This window comes from Lepus europaeus, chromosome 14 (assembly GCF_033115175.1).
Source record: "Lepus europaeus isolate LE1 chromosome 14, mLepTim1.pri, whole genome shotgun sequence".
NCBI lineage: Eukaryota > Metazoa > Chordata > Mammalia > Lagomorpha > Leporidae > Lepus > Lepus europaeus.
In genome coordinates this window covers 90,228,066-90,247,456 of record NC_084840.1, presented here as the reverse complement: position 1 = coordinate 90,247,456, position 19,391 = coordinate 90,228,066, and the positions used below count along the sequence as shown (strand labels likewise).

At 43.0% G+C, this 19,391-nt stretch overlaps 1 protein-coding gene across 4 annotated transcripts in view; it reads right to left on the bottom strand.

Moving 5' to 3' along the window:
- LOC133773629 (ankyrin repeat domain-containing protein 26-like) overlaps positions 1–19,391 on the bottom strand; it is a 39,301-nt gene that overhangs the window by 7,501 nt on the left and 12,409 nt on the right. For 3 of the 4 annotated variants that reach the window (XR_009867945.1, XR_009867946.1, XM_062211108.1), the window contains exons 2-3: positions 7,735–7,864; positions 7,036–7,094 (exon numbers count right to left, since the gene is read on the bottom strand). Coding sequence is in view for 2 of the 4 variants with exons in the window: in XM_062211108.1 (XP_062067092.1) it covers positions 7,036–7,094; positions 7,735–7,858 (183 nt within the window). In the remaining 2 variants the exon portion in view is untranslated. The remainder of the gene's footprint in view (positions 1–7,035; positions 7,095–7,734; positions 7,865–19,391) is intronic. The other variant, XM_062211109.1, reaches the window with a different exon arrangement.

Below are 19,391 nucleotides of genomic sequence, written 5' to 3'. Positions count from 1 at the left end.
CTTTAAATTTTAATAATAGGCTAAAAGGGTGAGCCACATAATCAAATAGCTAGGAAATCTTCCTACGTATAATTTTAGATGAGATTAAACAAATGCCTGAATTCAGTATTTTTCTTTCCTAAGAAAAATCTTCAAAAAGATGTAGAAAATCTTAAGAAGTTATGAAAGAGAACAGCATACATATGTGGCATATAAATGATTATGATAATGGTGCCACTTTGCAGGCCTTATTCATGCCGAGATGTTACGTGTGAAAACAGGGCTGGTGAGGCCAGCTGCTGCCTTCCATGCTGGCATCTCATGTCTGGGCATCAATTCATGTCCTAGCTGTTCTACTTCCAATCTGCCTCGTTTAAACCACCTGAGAGAACAGAGGATAGCTACACTACTGGGCCCCACCACGCATGACTGAGATGTGGATGGAGCTCCAGTCTCCTGATTTCAGTCTGGGCAAAGCCTGACCGCTGTGGGCATTTGAGGAGTGAATGATGTCTTTCAGATTAAAAAAAAAATGTACATTCTGAATCATTGACTGCCTTTGTGATCCTCTTGCCTTAAACTTGTATATATATTCTAGTTTCCAATCTTTTTCTCATTTGTTGTTATATTTATTCATTACACATACCTAGGGGCTCTATATTAGTATTGGTTCCATGACTGTGGTGAGTAACACACAAAAAGCCTGTGTCATTTTCTCAATACTCCATAGCTAAAAGTGACAGAACAGCATACTAGCATGTCATAAATTCAATGAATTTGTCTATTCCTCTATGCTGAACTTGCATTACTCATTCCCCAGTTGTCATCACAGAAAAAAAAACTGACTTTATACATACCATATCTACAATAAGGATACTCGATTCATTTTAAAAAGACTGATTTATTTCTTTTCAAAGTCAGAGTTACAGAGAGAGAGGGACAGGCAGAAAAAGATTTTTTTATCCATTTATTCAGATGACCAGATGGCCACAACAGACAGTGCTGGAACAAGCTGAAGCCAGGAACTTCATCTGGGTCTCCCATGTGGGTGGCAGGGGCCTAAACTCTTGAGCCATCTTCCACTGCTTTCCCAGGATATAAGCAGCCAGGACATGAAATATTCTCGTAGGTGGTGGCTTCACCGGCTATACCACTCTACCAGCCCCAATCCATTTAATTTTTAAAACTTGTTTCTATTTATTAAAACAACACTTAACAGTTATCCTCCCACAAATTTATTATTTTTCCAATGCTTTACCTTAAACGTCAATTCTTGCAGATGGATAGCTGACATTCCAAAGAGAACAATAATGCATTGAAATGCAGATACGGTATTTTCAATGTCTAAGTTGTAAAATGGCACAGTCCAAATTGTTCATTTAAAATCTCTAAAGATGACTAGGCATAGTCAAATGAAAGATAGACAGAAAATATTTCCTTCCTATAATTTTTAGATGAGAGTAAGCAAATGCTTGGATTAGTAGGAGTGAATGACATTCATTCTCAACTAAGAAAAATCTTCAAAACGATTAAGAAAGCCTTAAGAAGATGTGAATGAGAGCAGCTATTGATCCAGGTTTTAAAATATGCAGGGTATTTAGTTTCACTTTTTCCTCCCTATATAAAAATGATTATAATGGTAGTCCTACTTTGTAGATCCTGCTCATGCCCAAATGTTAAGAGTAAACTAAGGAATAATAAGGTTAAGACACTAACTATACATCTAAATACTGAAAGAAAACAATAAATTTTGCTCTATGCTAATTATAGTAGAAAATACCATAGGCAGTCTCATGTCCTGTTCATGGGAGGACACATTGCTGTCAAATATTTTGGAGGACAATTCAGCTGTATGTGTCACAATGTAAAGTTTGTCTGTTCTTTTACTTAGCAAATCCCATTTTGCAGAAATATACTGGGGCCTGTACTGTGGCATAATGGATAAAGCAGCCACCTGAAGTGCTGGCATCCCCTTGTGGAAGTCCTGGCCGCTTTGCTACTGGACCAGTTCTCTGCTATGGTCTGGGAAGGCAGTAGAATATAGCCCAAGCCCTTGGGCCCCTGTACCCATGTGGTAGGCCCAGAGGAGGCTGGCTTCCTGATTGGCTTCAAATCCCTCCTGGCTTCAGACTGGCACAGCTCCAGCCACTGTGACCATCTGGGAAGTGAGCCAGCAGATGGAAGATTTCTCTCTGTCTCTCTGTCTCTGTCTCTGTCTCTCTCTCTCTAAGCCTCTGCCTCTGTGTATCTCTGCCTTTCAAGTAAATAAATAAATCTTAAAAATTATGCTAAGGGGCCGGCGCTGTGGCTCAATAGGCTAATCCTCCGCCTTGCGGCGCCGGCACACCGGGTTCTAGTCCCGGTCGGGGCACCGATCCTGTCCCAGTTGCCCCTCTTCCAGGCCAACTCTCTGCTGTGGCCAGGGAGTGCAGTGGAGGATGGCCCAAGTGCTTGGGCCCTACACCCCATGGGAGACCAGGAGAAGCACCTGGCTCCTGCCATCGGATCAGCGTGGTGCGCCGGCCGCAGTGCGCCAGCCGCGGCGGCCATTGAAGGGTGAACCAATGGCAAAGGAAGACCTTTCTCTCTGTCTCTCTCTCTCTCACTGTCCACTCTGCCTGTCAAAAAAAAAAAAAAAATTATGCTAAGGATGGCCGGCGCCGTGGCTTAACAGGCTAATCCTCTGCCTTGCGTCGCCGGCACACCAGGTTCTAGTCCCGGTTGGGGCACCAGATTCTATCCCAGTTGCCCCTCTTCCAGGCCAGCTCTCTGCTGTGGCCCGGGAGTGCAGTGGAGGATGGCCCAAGTCTTTGGGCCCTGCACCCCATGGGAGACCAGGAGAAGCACTGGCTCCTGGCTTTGGATCAGCAAGATGCGCCGGCCGCAGCGGCCATTGGAGGATGAACCAACAGCAAAAAGGAAGACCTTTCTCTCTGTCTCTCTCTCTCACTGTCCACTCTGCCTGTCAAAAAAAAAATATATGCTAAGGAGTCTTGGGCACATGTGACAGCACAAAGATGATCCTGGTGGCATTTTTTTTTTTTTTGACAGGCAGAGTGGATAGAGAGAGAGAGAGACAGAGAGAAAGGTCTTCCTTTTGCCGTTGGTTCACCCTCCAATGGCCGCCACAGTAGCGCACTGCGGCCGGCGCACCGCGCTGTTCCGATGGCAGGAGCCAGGTGCTTCTCCTGGTCTCCCATGGGGTGCAGGGCCCAAGCACTTGGGCCATCCTCCACTGCACTCCCTGGCCACAGCAGAGAGTTGGCCTGGAAGAGGGGCAACCGGGACAGGATCCGGCTCCCTGACCGGGACTAGAACCCGGTGTGCCGGCGCCGCAAGGCGGAGGATTAGCCTGTTGAGCCACGGCGCCGGCCCCTGGTGGCATTTTTGTGAGTATAAAAAAGAGATACAAACTAAATATGTATCTGTAAAGATTTGCTTTTAAGTTATGGTACAGAGATATACAGCACAGTGGACTCTTACCACTTAAAATAATGATAAAAATATGTATTTGTGTACCTGGAAAAATAGTCCTTAAATATCATCTATTGTTTTTAAATACACACACACACATTTAAAGAGTTCTAGAAGAAAGTACACCAGACTTATCAACAGAGACCATCTCTGGGCACTGGGCTTATGATTCTCACTTTTTATGATTTTTTTACAGTCTTTAAAACATTATTTTAATGTTTAATTAGTTTTTTAACAGATTCAATGTGCTTTGTAGATACAATTCTAAGAATAAAATGATGTTCCCTTCCTCCATCCTTCCCTCCCCCTCACTTCCTCCCACCCTACTTCCTTTCCCTTCCTTTCTTTTTTTTTCAGCTTTTTGAAACAACACTTTAAATTTACATTGCAGTAAAAAGGCTTAATACTTCATCAATTAAGAAATGTAACAAGTAAAAGACAAAGACTCCAGTTTTGTGGGAGTATAGATAATGGCTATAAACAGTAATTAAATGGAAAAATGACCATTTTACTCATTACAGTAAATTTTAAAATAATCACAATCATTAAAACTAGAGTAGTGTAACATTCTTAATCATTGGTTACACAAAGGTATGAATAAAGTTTTTTTTTCCTTATTCAGCTCTCTGAATCTTAACACATTTTTAGATTTGGGTGTTACCATCACCCAAATCAAGAAACAGAATAGCCTTATAGCACAGGAAAACAAACACAACCTTATGCTATCCCTTTTTTCCCCACTCACTACACAAGCTACATCTGAAAACCACAGTTTAATTCTCTCTCCTCATAATTTTGTCTTCAGATACAATACATAAAATAGAATTGTATCGAATGAAATCTCTGAGACCACCTTACTTCACTCAGCACAGTGCTCTTGGGATCCATACACACTGTTGCATGTATCAGTAGTTCATTTCTTTTTGGCTAAGTGATATTTCATTATTTAGATGTACTATAGTTTGTTTATCCCTTCACTTATGAAGGATATTTTTCCAAGTTTTTTTCAGTTATGACTGCACCTGCTATAAACATTCACACTTGCGTTTATGTGTGTGTATGTGTGTGTTAATATAGGTTTTCATTCTCCAGGTAAACACTCAGAGTGGAATTGCTGGTCCATAGGGTGACAGCAGGTTTAACTTACAAAAAGCATCCAGCTGTTAGCCAGATCGGCTGTTTCATTCTTCATATGCACCAGAAATGTCTGAGAATTCTAACTGCTGCACATCCTGTTCAGCACTCAGTAGTTTCAGTATTATTTATGTTAGCCACTTCCAACAGATGCTTTTTGATATGAGTATACCTAGATTTTCATCCCTTTATTAACACTTACCAGTTTTAAATTTACGTTCAATCTTATGTAATGCCATTTCAATTACAAACTCTCTGATTACTAGTATGCTTAACAGATTTTCCTATCCATTCATTTTAAAATCCAATGTATATCCCCACCATATTTGTTTGTGATAGTTCCTTCAAATCAAGCACTTTACCTCCCTGTGTTGCATATGTTATAAACATTTTCCCACGTTGGATTTTAAATCTATAAATCCCTTACTTCATCATTTCTGGCTTTGATGTTCTCAGATTCCACCTTTATGTCAAGATTATAGAAATATTCAACCAAATTTCTCCAAGCACTTGAATATAGTATTAAACATCCAACTGTACTATTACCCGTCTCCTACACCCCAGCTGGATGAAGAAAGGCTCAAAGAGATTACAGCCGGATGTACTCACTGGTTCATAAAGAAAATTTCTTATAAAAAAAAAAAGACACTACCTATAATGATGACATCCTATATCTATCTGGGTACTGGTTTGAGCTTTCACTGCTCTGTTGCCCATTAAGCTCCTTGTTAATACTCATGGGAAAGCAGCAGAAGACAATGCAGTTGTGTGAGACCTGAATGGAGTTCCGGGAGCCCAAAACGTATTGCCTTTCAGCTTAAAAAGCATATACACCCTAAATGAAGTCCTGAATGCTATTGTGAACACATTGCTTTAAACTTGTATGTGTATTTTAGGGTTTACTTTTTTTTTTTTTTTTACATCTGCTATCACAGATGCTCATGACACCTATGTGGGCATTAAACATTAGCATATTTTGCAGGAATGTGGTATACGACATGCAAAAAGGCTATATCGTTTTTCCAAGGCACTGTAGCTAAAAGTGACAGTGCAACATACTAATATGTGCTATGACTTAAATAAAGTTAGTGATACCACTATACTGCTTAAACCGAAGAGCTCTGAACATAGCTACCTCGCTACCCTGTTGTCCCAACAAGAAACCAGGTAAACGCAATCAATGCATTAATGAGATATCATCCCCCTCCCTCTCAAGGTGAATAAAATTCAAGAGAGAGAGAACAAGAACCGGCAAAGATGTGGAGTAAGTGAACACTTGTACACTGTTGGAGGAAATGAAAATTAGTCCAGCCACTGTGGACAAAATTATGGAGATTTCTTTAAGAACTAGAAATAGAAATGCCATAGGACCCAGAAATCCCACTTCTGCTCATACACCTAAAAGATAAGAATGTACTGTATCAAGGAGATATGTGCACCACCATGTTAATAGCTGCACAGTACAGTTCACAACATCAAAAGAGGGAATCAAAGCGCCCTTCTAAAGATGAATGGATACAGAAAATGCGGCTCAGGTATGCAATGTAATAGTATTCAGTCATTTGAAAGAATGAAATTCTGCCATTTGCAGCAAAATGAATGCAACTGGAGGGCATGATGTGGAGGAAAAGAAGCTGGACACAGAAAAACAAATATCTCATGTTTTCCCTTAAAAGAGGCAGCTGAAGTTGAAAAATGAAGACAAAAAAAAAAAAACCAGCAAAAAACACAGAAATGTGTGTTTTGAAACTGCTGCAAATGTCGTCTTGACAAGCTTTGTTTTATACCTTTGTCAAGCTCATGGTTAAGAATATTATGCTACTATACTTTCAGTGATCTGTGATTTCTTTGCAATTTATTGCAGATAAGTGAAATAGTCCTTTTTCCATTTCATTATTGTCTTTGGCCTTGCCTATATTCCTGCTATACTAGGCCTTTTTTTTTTCTTTTTATTTGTTGAACCAAGTATTTACAGGAGCCATGGAATGGAATGTAGATCAAGGACATAAAGTCAAAGCGAAGGAGAGAGGGGGTAAAGTGAGAGGAAGCAGGGTGGGAGGCACAGAAGGAGAGGGATGGAGGACAAAGGCATAGCATTATACTCTTAGAATTCCATGAGCTCTATGGAGCCTAATAAAACACTAAAAAGATAGAGAGAGACTCTAGAAGATATGGATACCATAGTTATCATTGTAATTGTGAAGTCTATTCGTCTTTACAGCTTCTTCAAAACAGATGATAATATTAAATGATTGCAAAACTAGCTGCCCTACTATGAATATCCTGTTCTTTCCCAGATTGTAACAGCAGAATAATAAATTCTATGTCTTACAGTCTGTCTTATGTAAGTGTCTGCCTCTCAAGTAACTTTGTTTCTTCAGTCAAACACCAATTTTGTTTTAACATCACTGAAATCAGGTAATTCCAAATCACAAGAAGAGACAGTACCTTAGAATTCCTTTCTGATTTGGTGTCTTCAAGATTTCTTTTGGAGGTAGACTCCTTATCTACAAACGAGTAACAGATCAACTAGTGAGAACATTTATACAGAAGGGAACAATTTATATAAAGAAATGTCTCTCTCCACTCATGAATATTGCAATGAAATAAATATTTCAGTGAAATAAAAGGAATAGTAAGGGTGAATTTCAGAGGGTTGAAGCTGTTTCAGGAAGAAGTTGGTCATATTAAAAAAAAAAAAAAAAGCAAAGGAAAACCCTCAAAATAAATGGATATCAAATTCAGAGCTACTGATTTCTGTTCATTGTAATTTTTTTTTTTTTTTTTTTTTTGGACAGGCAGAGTTAGACAGTGAGAGAGAGACAGAGAGGAAGGTCTTCATTCCATTGGTTCACCCCCCCAAATGGCTGCTATGGCCAGCACACTGCACCGATCCAAAGCCAGGAGCCAGATACTTCCTCCTGGTCTCCCATGCGGGTGCATGGCCCACGCACTTGGGCCATCCTCCACTGCTCTCCTGGGCCACAGCAGAGAGCTGGACTGGAAGAGGAGCAACCGGGACAGAACTGGTGCCCCAACCGAGACTAAAACCCAGAGTGCCTGTGCCGCAGGCCGAGAATTAATCTAGTGAGCCGCGGCGCCGGCCTATTATATTTAAATATTAAATTTTGATGAATGTGCACTCACTACGTTTGTTACCGTTGTCCAATCCGTGATCAGCGTTTAACCCATATTTATTAACTGGCTGTTGTGGAGCAACTTGAGTGATGGCAATATCTTTTTCATGCTTCTTACTTGCTCCAGTTGACATGCTTTCCTACAGGAAGATAAAATACTACTTCAACAAATACACCCAAGTTCTCAACACCTCACTCACTCGTTCAGTGAGACAGTATTTACTTTGTCTGCCATGTCTTAAGCACAGTCCTTGCAAAGTTGAGCATATAAACAAACAGCAGATTCTACCCCATGTTCACTTAGAGGTAGACATGGGAAAATAGAACAGAAAAGTCTAAACCACTATTTCTGCCACTGAAGTCAATATAGTTGAAGAAAAGGCAGAAAAGAGAATCCTCAATTCAGTCTTGGAAGGTCAGGAAAGATTGCTTAATTTCTGGCGAGAGTTAGAATTGGGTACAAAATAAGGACAGAAAGCCATCCGAGGTGTGACGTAGATAGCTCATCTGACTTCTTCACCACTGGGCCAGGAGTTTAGCTCCTGATTCTTTTTTCTTAGGTTCTAAAGGCAAGAGAGTTGGCTGAAGCGAATGTTAAGATAGTCTCAAAACCTCACCTTTATGTAACTTCAGAAATGAGGAATGGGAAACCTGTATTACATGGGTATCCCACTCTTTCCCAGATAAGAAGTATCATCAAGAATATATGAACAAACAACAAATCTAGTTCAGAAATGGGCACAGCACTTCAACAGACCTGTCTCAAAAGAAGCCTCTCAGCTTAAAAAACACATATATCCTAAACAAAGTCACTGAATGCTATTGTGATCTCTCTGCTTTAACTTGTATGTGTATTTTAGGGTTTACTCTTTTTTTTTTCCCATTTGCTACCACAGATGCTCATTATACCTATGTGGGCATTAAACATTAGCATATTTTGCAGGAATGTAGTATATGGCATGCAAAAAGGCTATATCATTTTTCCAAGGCACTGCAGCTAAAAGTGACAGTGCAACATACTAATATGTGCTATGACTTAAATAAAGTCAGTGATACCACTATACTGTAGCTTAAACTGAAGAGCTCTGAACATGGCTACCTCACTCTCTTGTTGTCACAGTAAGAAAACACATTTTAACTTATGTTACTATTTACATATTTACCAAAAGGACACTCCAGATTCATCAAATTCTAATTATCTCTATTTATGAAAACACCACCAAAGTTGTTGTCCTCCCACAAATTTACTACTTCTCATGTTGTTATACCTTGCTCTAAATGTTACTACTTGCGTATGTCAGCTGCTATTCCAAAGATGTTAAGAATGCACTGAAACACAGGTATTAGGTTTTCAACTTGCAAGTTGTGGAAATAACACATCAATTTTGGTATCTAAAAATCTCATCAGCATGACAAGACATCTATAGATATAATGGAATCAGACGTCTGGTGGTACATTCTAAAACAATTTTCTTTTTTGTTGTTGTTGATAAATGTAATTTATGGAGCAAATTTACTTCTTTATATTACCCAGGTCCTATTTATGTGTTTTGAATTATGCTACAATTGTCACACTAAATATTCATGTAGAATGAACTGTAGAAGACTACTAAAGTAGCAGGGCAATAGTTACAACATAATGCATTACTAATTGTTTGATGAAAACAAGGAAATCAGAGAGTGTGTGCACACAGATGACAAAGAAGAGCCACCCCCAGTACTCAGTAGGCCCCTGCCCCAGTGGCTCAGATGCTGAGCAGGACACCAGCATGCAATAGGAAAAACTCCAAAAACTCCAGGGTTCCATTACCGACCCCTGTGCAGGAACCCAGCTTCCTCTCAGTGGGCAAAACGCTTCCAGTGTAAAACTCTGCCCGCTTCTCCCTCTGTCCCTTTGACTCCTTTTGCTAAAGGAAAAAAAAATTTAATTACACGATTCCCGCAGAGGAACATTCGCCTCTGCCCGACCTCATTCTTTCTTTCTGTTTGATAAGTACCCTTCCAGAGTTTTCCCTGCATTAAACACAGAAGGATGCACAGGAACAGTTTTGAGTCCTTTTTGTTTTCTTTGCCTTTTAAGCACTGACTTTTATTAGAGCTTATGGATCCCACTCTCACTCTCTAGAATAAGCGTGTGTCCTGGAGGGGTATTTCCGTGGTATATATAACAGTGAGTGTGCGTTTCTGTGCGTAGTTAGCCCCGTATACATCTGTGTACCTACGCAGCGTTGTGCATAGACTCCCAGACTAATGAACCATTGCCCTGTTCACGAATCCCTCATTTCCTCCCTTCTGTAAATACCTGTGGAGGGAAGATGCATGTGCAGTTAATGAGGCTGTCAAATCGCTCTCCAGAGTGGCTAAACTAATGAATGATTTACGGACAGCGCGTTCAAGATTCTTCCCGCCCCCTTCCCCCAACACGGCTGCTAGCGCTCAAGACTCTCAGCCTGTATCATTTTTGCCAGTCCAGTGGGAAAACACATAGCCCTTCGAGTGTGAAATGTGTGGGCGCTGCCGCCGCTGCCCCAGAACCTGCCCCTCGTGTCTGATGGCCGCTCCTCTCTGAGTTACCTGCCTACATCCTTTTTCCATGATGACACTGGTTTAGCGTTTTCTAATTTGTTGCTGGAATTCCTTTGTTAGTGTTCTGCGCGTGAATCCCTTGGGCCCTGGTAGGTTGAGCACCAAAGTTTTGAGTGACCCAGTAGTTACCCTTCTGTTTTCTTTAAACGCTGTCATTAATTTTATGGACGTTGAGAACTTTCATGTGGTCAAATCACTGTTTTCTGTAGGGGTCACGACTGTTTCTTTCTTTTGTTTAAGAAGGCCTGTCCTACCCCAAGATCGTGAAGATTTTTCTCTTAAGGAGTTCTGATAATTTTACAAATTTGGTTTTGCACATTCGGAATTGTAATCCAGTGGCAGTGTGTATGTGGAGAGAGAGGGGCAGTGGTCTAATTTGAATTTTTTCCCCACGGGGACCACCAGTTCTCGCAGGGTCACTTAGGCAATAATCCATCTTTGCCACACAGATTTGCAATATCCCCTCTGCCATCCACCAGCATCATGCATGTTTTGGGTTCTCTTTCTCGGCTGTGCTGATGTTGATCTTTTCCTACAAACATTTACGAGAGAATCTTTCAGGACAATTGTATAATTACAGAAAAGTCACGAAGACTGTACAGAGTTCCAATATGCCCCACACCCAGTCTCTTCCTTTATTAGTGCCTTGGTTTTGGTTTTTCCATCGGTGACCAAAGATCAATACGTCCTTATCGACTAAAACCTATGCTTTGTTCAGATGCCCTCGGTTTCCCAGAGCATCCATTTTGTTCCAGAATCTTCTCTGGGATATCCTGTCACGTTCAGTTGCTATGTCACATTAAGCTCCTCTGGGCTCTGCTGGGTTTCTCAGACTTGGCCCTGATTTTGGGGGCATGCATTAGTCAAGGAACCTCATCATAAGATTCCCGTCTGTGGATACACAGCAGACTCATAGAACGGCAGATGTCCTAAATAGCACTCTGGCCTCAGAATCAGCCCTTAAGGCATTAGGATCTGGCTCAAGAGCCCATGAGAGTATTTTAGGCATGGAAAGCCAAGACACTCTGGAAAAAAGAGAAAGAGAGAGAGAGAGAGAGAGAGAGAGACCGAGACCTAAATGAAAGATCTCTGGGAGTGAGATCCCAGTGGAAAGAACGGGGCCATCAAAGAAGGAGGTACCTTTCTCTGAAGGGAGGAGAGAACTTCCACTTTGACTATGACCCTATCAGAATAAGATCAAAGTCAGCGAACCCTAAAGGCTTCCATAGCCTTCGCAACTCATGACTAGAGCCTAGGGAATTACTGACGCCATAAACAAGAGTGTCAAATTGTTAAGTCAACAACAGGAGTCACTGTGTACTTACATCTCATGTGGGATCTGTCCTTAATGTGTTGTCTAATGTGAAGTGATGCTTTAACTAGTACTAAAACAGTATTTTTACACTTTGTGTTTCTGTGTGGATGCAAACTGATGAAATCTTTACTTAGTATATACTGAATCGATCTTTGGTACATAAAGATAATTGGAAATGAAAAAAAAAACCTGGTGTTAAATTGGAAATTGCATAGAAAATTAATTAATTTTTTTAAAATATCATGTAGGATCTCTGTCTTTAATGTGCTGTACACTGTTATTTAATGCTATAACTAGTACTCCAACAGTATTTTTTCACTTTGTGTTGCTATGTGGGGGCAAACTGTTGAAATCTTTACTTAGTATATACTAAACTGATCTTCTGTATATAAAGAGAATTGAAAATGAATCTTGATGTGAATGGAAGGGGAGAGGGAGCGGGAAAGGGGAGGGTTGTGGGTGGGAGGGAAGTTATGGGGGGGGGGGGAGCCATTGTAATCCATAAGCTGTACTTGGTAAATTTATATTCATTAAATAAAAATTTAAAAAAAATTCCCGTCTGTTGGAATTCAGATGTTTTTCTCACAAGGATACTGGGGCTGTGTGTTTCGGGGAGTACCGTGCTGTCATCTGGCCTGACACCGCTGTCCATGTTCGCACTGTAGTCTTTGGGAGGAAGTCTCTACATGCAGCCCACACTGCACAGGTAAAGAGTGAAGCAGCTCCAGAAATTATTTGGAAGTTCTGTCCTTCTCCTCCCTCGTGGGTTCCTGTCACTGGAGACTCACGGGATACTGAGTCTGCCCCGTGTGGTTCAATCCAACAACGCCTTTATGTATTCTGACGCTCAGCTTGTCCCAGCCTTGGCTGTGAGTGCTTCGGTCTTCTCCTCCCCTCCCCCGTCATGTGGCCTCGGTCCTCTCCTCCCCTCCCCCGTCATGTGGCCTCATTTGTGTGACTCTCGGTGTCCTCACAGTGGCGCTAGGGACGCCCCGGGCTCATCATCAGTTTTCCCTGCCCAGGTGCTGGAATCAGCCATGTCCCTGCAGAGCCCTGGTCTCTGTTAACAGTGTGAGCCTGGAAGCCAGGATCGGGGCGCTGGAGCTGCTGTCTCTTGTCTGTCCCTCCGCCGACAGAGCAGAGATGTGTATGTGAATGTACCAATCTGTGTGTAAGCACACACGTGTGCACAGCCGCCGGTGTTTCTGGGTGCAGTCGCTGGCTGCAGCACGGAGCTCAGTAGGAATTCTCACTGCTGCCTCCAGCTCTCAGCTGTTAGCACACAGATGTAGTCAGTGCAGACTCCCCTCCTCGCTTCTCTGCAGACTCCAGCTGGCACGGCCCACCGCCCGCGTACTCAATGTCAGTCCTGGTCTCAGTGTCCCCGGGATCTTCAGAAAGTTCCTGACAGAGGCGTAGTGTGCAACACTGCACGTGGGTTTCGATTCTTGGCGTTACGATAAATTTACTGCTGCTGCTTTTTACAAACTTTTTAAGGATCCTAAGACCATTCTCGTGAACACATAGGAAACAACCCTTCTCAGCGAGGGAGTGGATCTTGTTTTTATTCCTGCACAGTACGGGGCTGCGCATTCCTTTCCTGCATAAAACCTCTGTGAGTTTTGCTTTTCTAATTTCATTAAGAAGGATTTTTGCAAACAGCATATAATGTGAAACATAATATATGTGCAGAAACGCATGTAAAACTTTTATTATAAGTGCAGTTTTAAAAGTGGGTGTAAGACCCACGCCCACGTGACCCACCACCTAGGCGAGGAAGTCGGACATGTTGAAAGCAACTGTGTTTTCCTTTACAGCTACAATCTCCTCTGCCTCCTTAGAAGTGGACAGTAAAATAAATAATAAATAAAAACAAGGAGGAAAGAAAAAAGAAGAGCAGATTGTGGGGCCTGTGTGGTGGCACAGTGGGTGAAGCCTCCTCCTGCAATGCCAGAATCCCATGTTGGAGCTTCGGTTCAAGATCCAGCTGCTCCACTTCCACGTGGAAAGGCAGTGGAAGATGGTCTAAGTCCTTGGGTCCCTGCCACCCACGTGGGAGACCTGGGGTCCTGATGGCAGCCTGGCCCCGCCCCAGCCATTGTGGCCATTTGGGGAGTGAGCCAACGGATGGAGGGTCTCTCTGTGTGTTTCTGTCTCTCTCTCTTTCTCTGTCCCACTGCCTTTCAAATAAATAGCATAATTTTTTTTAAATAAGATTCCTACCTCACAGCATACGTTAGTAATGATTTTGTAAGCATTCCTGGGCAGTATACTCAGACTTTGCTTGTTGTTGAGCCTTATAAATAAATGGAATTATGCCACCTTTTTATTTTAGGTTTAAAATGAACATTTACTTTTACAATTTTAATTTATTTTTATTTATTTGAAAGGGAGTAAGCGAGCAGAGAATCTTCCATTTGCTGGTTTGTTCTCCAAATGCCCCCAACAACCAGGGTTGGCCCAAGCTGAAGCTGAGAGCTAGGAACTCCATGTGCATCTCCCATGTGGGTGGCAGGGACCAAGTACTTGAGCCATCACCTGTTTCACTGATCTGGAGCCAGGAGCTTCCTCCTGGTCTCCCACACAGGTGCAGGGGCCAAAGGACTTGGGTCATCTTCCACTGCTTTCCCAGGCCACAGCCGAGAGCTGGATTGGAAGTGGAACAGCCGGGACTTGAACCAGCACCCATATGGGATGCTGGCATTGCAGGCAGTGACTTTACCCACTACGCCACAGCGCCGGCCCCTCTTACATGTTATTTTAAGAGAAAAGAAAGGCAGTGCAGCTCTTATTGTACTAATCACTTATTTTTTTTAAAGATTACTGGCCAATTGAAAGAGAACAGCACACATCTTTGCACTGAAATTCTGGAAAATTTCCCTTTGCCTGGTTCCCAGTAAAAAGAAAAATGCTCACTGTGTGGCTTTGCATCTATCCCCGCGGGAAGAGCGTTAGCTTTTTGACCAGGTCGAGCTGAGAATCGGGAGTCCCCGGCCTACAGGTTCGGAGCAGAAACTCACTGCTGGCTCCAGCGCGCCCTCCTGGCTCCTGCAGCACAGACCGGGGCCCTCCTGCCTCTCCCCGTCCCAGCCAGCGCAGTCTACACGGTGGGCTGCCACCGTGAACTTGAGAAATCTTTTTCCACTTGATGGCCGACAGTAATTTAAACATATACAGGGCTAAGCAACTCTGTAACTAAGCCCGCTGTGTAATTACCTTCCCACTAAACCCAGATCAAATTTATCTTGAAAGCAACCCATCTGTAATTAGGTTCCCCTGGGCGGCCACCGGCCAGCGCTTGTTCTCAGAGCGCCCCCACCCTGCTGTGCTGCTTGCTCATGTGCCCAGCGGCACTCAAGTCCTCCAACACCATTTTGCTGTGTGATTGAAGACTTCGGCTGTTTGTTCCCAACTGTTCCCTTAACTTGCTTTTGCCTTTTCCAGTGCTCTCAATTGATGCTGTGTGAGAAGTGGGCCAGGGTTCTCCCAAGTTAATGTTTTCCCGTGTGAATGCCCAGTTGTTCTACCATGTCCTAGGCTGCAGGCTGGCGCTTCCCTGTGGCTTGCAGCCTTCATCAAAAGGTTGAGTGCGAGAGGAGGGACTGAGCAGCCTTGGGTGCGTTCCAGATGGCAAAGACATTGTTCCAACATTACTTCTTTTCCTTTTGGTTCTTTTTATTCTTTCCCCCCTGCATGCTCATTATTAGATCAAGGACGCTTCCTGGTATGGTGGCTGCTTTTCTTCCCCCTTTTCCTTTCCTTTTTTTTTTTCCCCTTTTTAGTGACTTGCCTTTCGACTTTAAATTTTATCAAGTGCATTTGACTCTTCCAGGGGTCATCTGAATGGCTTCCTCTTAGTCCCCTGACCTTTAGCAAATTGTGTTGATGTTGGAACGTTAAACCAACATGCACTTTGCCATTTGGTGGTAGTTGTAGTGTACTATTCTTTTCGTAGAGCGCAGGGTCCGGTTTGCTCATCCTTTGTTTAGGATTTTGCAATCCGTGTCCAGGAGGGATCTTTAGCCTTTATGTCCCTTTCTCGTGCCTACATTTTTGCAGAGTCATGCTAACCTCTCACCGTATGCTGGGGAGGAAGGGATCTTTCTTTTGTGGAGAAGTTTGTTAGCTTACCTGTTAGGCTTGCTGGGACTGGAAACTGTCCTTCTGACAGTTTTGGCAGCTGGCTCACTTATTGTAAACACTCTGGAGAACAGCCATTCTATGCCTGAGTCGGTTTTGGTGATTTTGTTTTTCTAAGACTCAATCCATTCCATCCAAAGTTTTGAATTTGTTGTGAAATAATCACTTATAATAGTTTATGTCTGTAGTTCCCGCACTGATGCTTTTAATTTGGTGCTGACCTTGGTAATTTTTACCCTCTCTTCTTCTCTCGGCTTAATTTTATTAGAGTTTGTTGTTTATTAGTCTTTTTGCATGTACAGCTTTTGGCCTTATCAATTTTCCCTACTGTGCATTTGGTTTTGTTAATTTTTATCATTCTCTAATTCTTTGAAATACTGCTTTTCATAAATACACAGTCTTCTTTCCTTTTATTAATATTCACATTTAAATATTTCTAAGATTATGTCATGCTATAATTTTAAAATATTTTCTAATTTCATTCAATATTTGTTTTGTTTCATAATTAGTAATTGAATATTTAGAATGTTTTAAAATATCCAAATAAGGACCTAAAATTTTATTTGTTACTGATTTTTGCTTTAATTGATTTGTGGTCAGAAACTGGATTTGTATTATTTCAGTTCTTTGAACTTTTTTGGACTTATTTTAGTAATTGTTCTGTATGTGTTTAACAATAGGGTGCTTCAAAAAGTTCTTGGAAAATGGAATTAAAAGATTATGTTTTTGCAAAATTTGTTTTTGAAGATTTCTTTATGTATTTGAAAGAGAGAGTGACACAGCAATAGTGAGAGCATGTGTGCATAGGAGACAGTGAGAGAGAGAGAGAGAGAGAGAGAGAGAGAGAGAGAGAATGAATTTCATCTGCTGGTTCAATCCCCAAATGGCCACAGTGGCCAGGGCTGGGCCAGGCCAAAGCCAGGAGCTCCATCTTGGTTTTCCCATGAAGGTGGCAGGGAACTAAGGACTTGGGCCATTCTCTACTGCCTTCCAAGACACATTAGCAGGGAGCTGGATTGGAAGCAGAGAAGCCAGCACTCAAATTGGCACTCATGTGGGATAACGGTATCGCAAGCAGCACCCAAGCTCACTGTGCCACACTCCAGGTCCTGCAAACCATTTTGAAATCCATGCCTTGATTTTTTTTAAAAGATTTATTTATTTATTTGAAAGAGTGACACATAGAGAGAAGGACAGGCAGAGAGAGAGAGAGAGAGAAAGAGATCTCCCATCCACTGGTTCACTCCCCTGATGGCCACAACAGCCGGAGCTGCGCCAATCTGAGCCAGGAGACAGGAGCTTCTTCCAGGTCTCCCACATGGGTGCAGGGGCCCAAGGAGTTGGGCCATCTTCCACTGCTTTCCCAGGCCATAGCATAGAGCTGGATCAGAAGAGGAGCAGCCGGGACTAGAACCAGCACCTATATAGGATGCCTGCACTTTAGGCCAAGGCTTTAACTACGCTGTGCCACAGCGCTGGCCCCAGGTGGCATTTATTTTAAGCCTGACATTTTTCTTGGAGATCACTATTTTCAGATTATTTTCCTGAATCTTAGAAATGTAAACACAAAGAGTTTCTTTTTTAATCTACAACACTTATTTTTTTATTGACTGCAGGCCATAGAGAGTGCTATGTGGAAAAGCTGAGCAGACTGCATATTGGGAAAGGCAGGAAGACTGGTATTGCCTGTTTTCTCATACTAGCAAGTGTTTTCTAGAAAGTGGGAAAGAACAAGCAAAGGGAAGCGTAGACTTGGAGGGAAACCCATTATCTCCATCACAACTGGGAGGAGTACATTCTTTGGCTGCTGCAGCTGGGCTCAACGGGGAGGTAGTAGGTAGCATGCACTTCACAGAATCTACCCCAAAAGAAGCAGGCCTACCAGAAAATCAGTGGGATAAATGTCATGCTAAATCCTGAATTCTGGGGGCCAGCACTGTGGCGTAGAGGGAAAAGCAACCGCCTGCAGTGCCAGCAGCTCGAGTCCTGGCCACTCTACTTCCGATCCAGCTCTCTGCTATGGCCTGGGAAAGCAGAAGAAAGTCCTTGGGCCTCTGCACCCATGTGGGTGAAGCTCCTGGTAGAAGCAGCTCCTGGCTCCTGGCTTTGAATCAGTGCAGTTCTGGCTGATGCAGCCAACTGGGGAGTGAACCAGAGGATGGAAGACCTCTCCCTCTCTCTCTCTCTCTGCCTCTCTTCTCTCTGTGTAACTCTGACTTTCAAATAAATATAAATAAATTCTGACCTCTAGAATTTCTGCACCAGTGAAAGGCTACTCCAAATTGTGGTCAGGCTGAGGGTACTCCATGTCACCTGGGGTTCTAGAGGTTGGATTCTGAAGTGCAAGCTGCTCACTTCCCAGATCATTTAAGGCCGCATTTAACCCCACGTGATATCTGGATCCTCTACACCCTAGCAGGGCCTCAATCAGGACCAGGAATGTCAGGCAGTGTCCTGGTGGCAATACTTAAGGAGGTGATAAAATGTCTCAAGAATCAGGATCAGTAACACAAAACGTACTGTAAGGCACTCTGCTTTCAAAAATCAGATTAGGGACCACGAGTCAGCTGCTAACTGCTGGTTTTTGTAAACAAAGTTTCCAGGGCTGGTATTAGAGCTAGAAGAGAGAGGCAAGCAGGATTGCTACAAATTCAGGATTGGATCCTGCATTGGATTTTTTTTAATCTATTTTATTGGGGCCAGCACTGTGGCATAGCAGGTAAAGCCACTACCTATAGGGCCAGCATCCCCACATAGGCACCGATTCAAGTTCTACCTGCTCCAATTCTGATCCAGCTCCCAGCTAATGTGCCTGGGAAAGCAGTGCAGGATGGCCCAAGTCCTTGGGCCCCTGCAACCACATGTAAGACCCAGAAAAATTCCTGGCTCCTGGCTCCTGGCTCCTGGCTCCTGGCTCTGGCTTCTGATCTGCCCACCTCTGTCACTGTTGCTACCATTTGCAGAGTTAACCAGTGGATAAAAGATCTCTCTCTCTCTAACTCTGCCTTTCAAATACTTACAAAATCTTCAAAACAGTCTATTTTATTTATCTGAAAATCAGAGGGACAGAGAGGGAGAGCAACACGCACACAATCTCTCAACCACTGACTCACTCCTCAAATGTTCTCAATGGCCAGGACAGGCCTAGGCCAAAACCAGAAGCTAGAACTCAATGTGGGTGTCTCATATGAGAGACAGAGACACAGTTACTGGAGTCGTCACCTGCTACCTACCCGGGTGTGTCTTAACCAGAAGCTGGATTCTAACACGGGCACTCTGGGAGGAGATGCAGGCATCCCAAGCAGTGTCTTAACCTCCATGTCTGCCCCTTCTACAAACTTCTGGGAAATCCCTTTGTACGTAGAAAATATGAGCTGCGGTTTGAGGTTGTGCCAAACACTGCCGATGCACCTCAGACACTGACTCGTTTAAGCCTTAGAGCCACCCTCTGAGAGAGACACTGGTGTGGGACCCCTATTTCAGATGAGAAAACTGAGTCATGCACCAGTCCAGGGTTACAGGTGGTAAGGGAAAACCAGGATTTGCACTCCACGCACTCAGCGTCACTGGGCCTCACTGTCACATTAAGGAGGCCAGGGCACCCATGACCTCTTTTCTCTTTAATA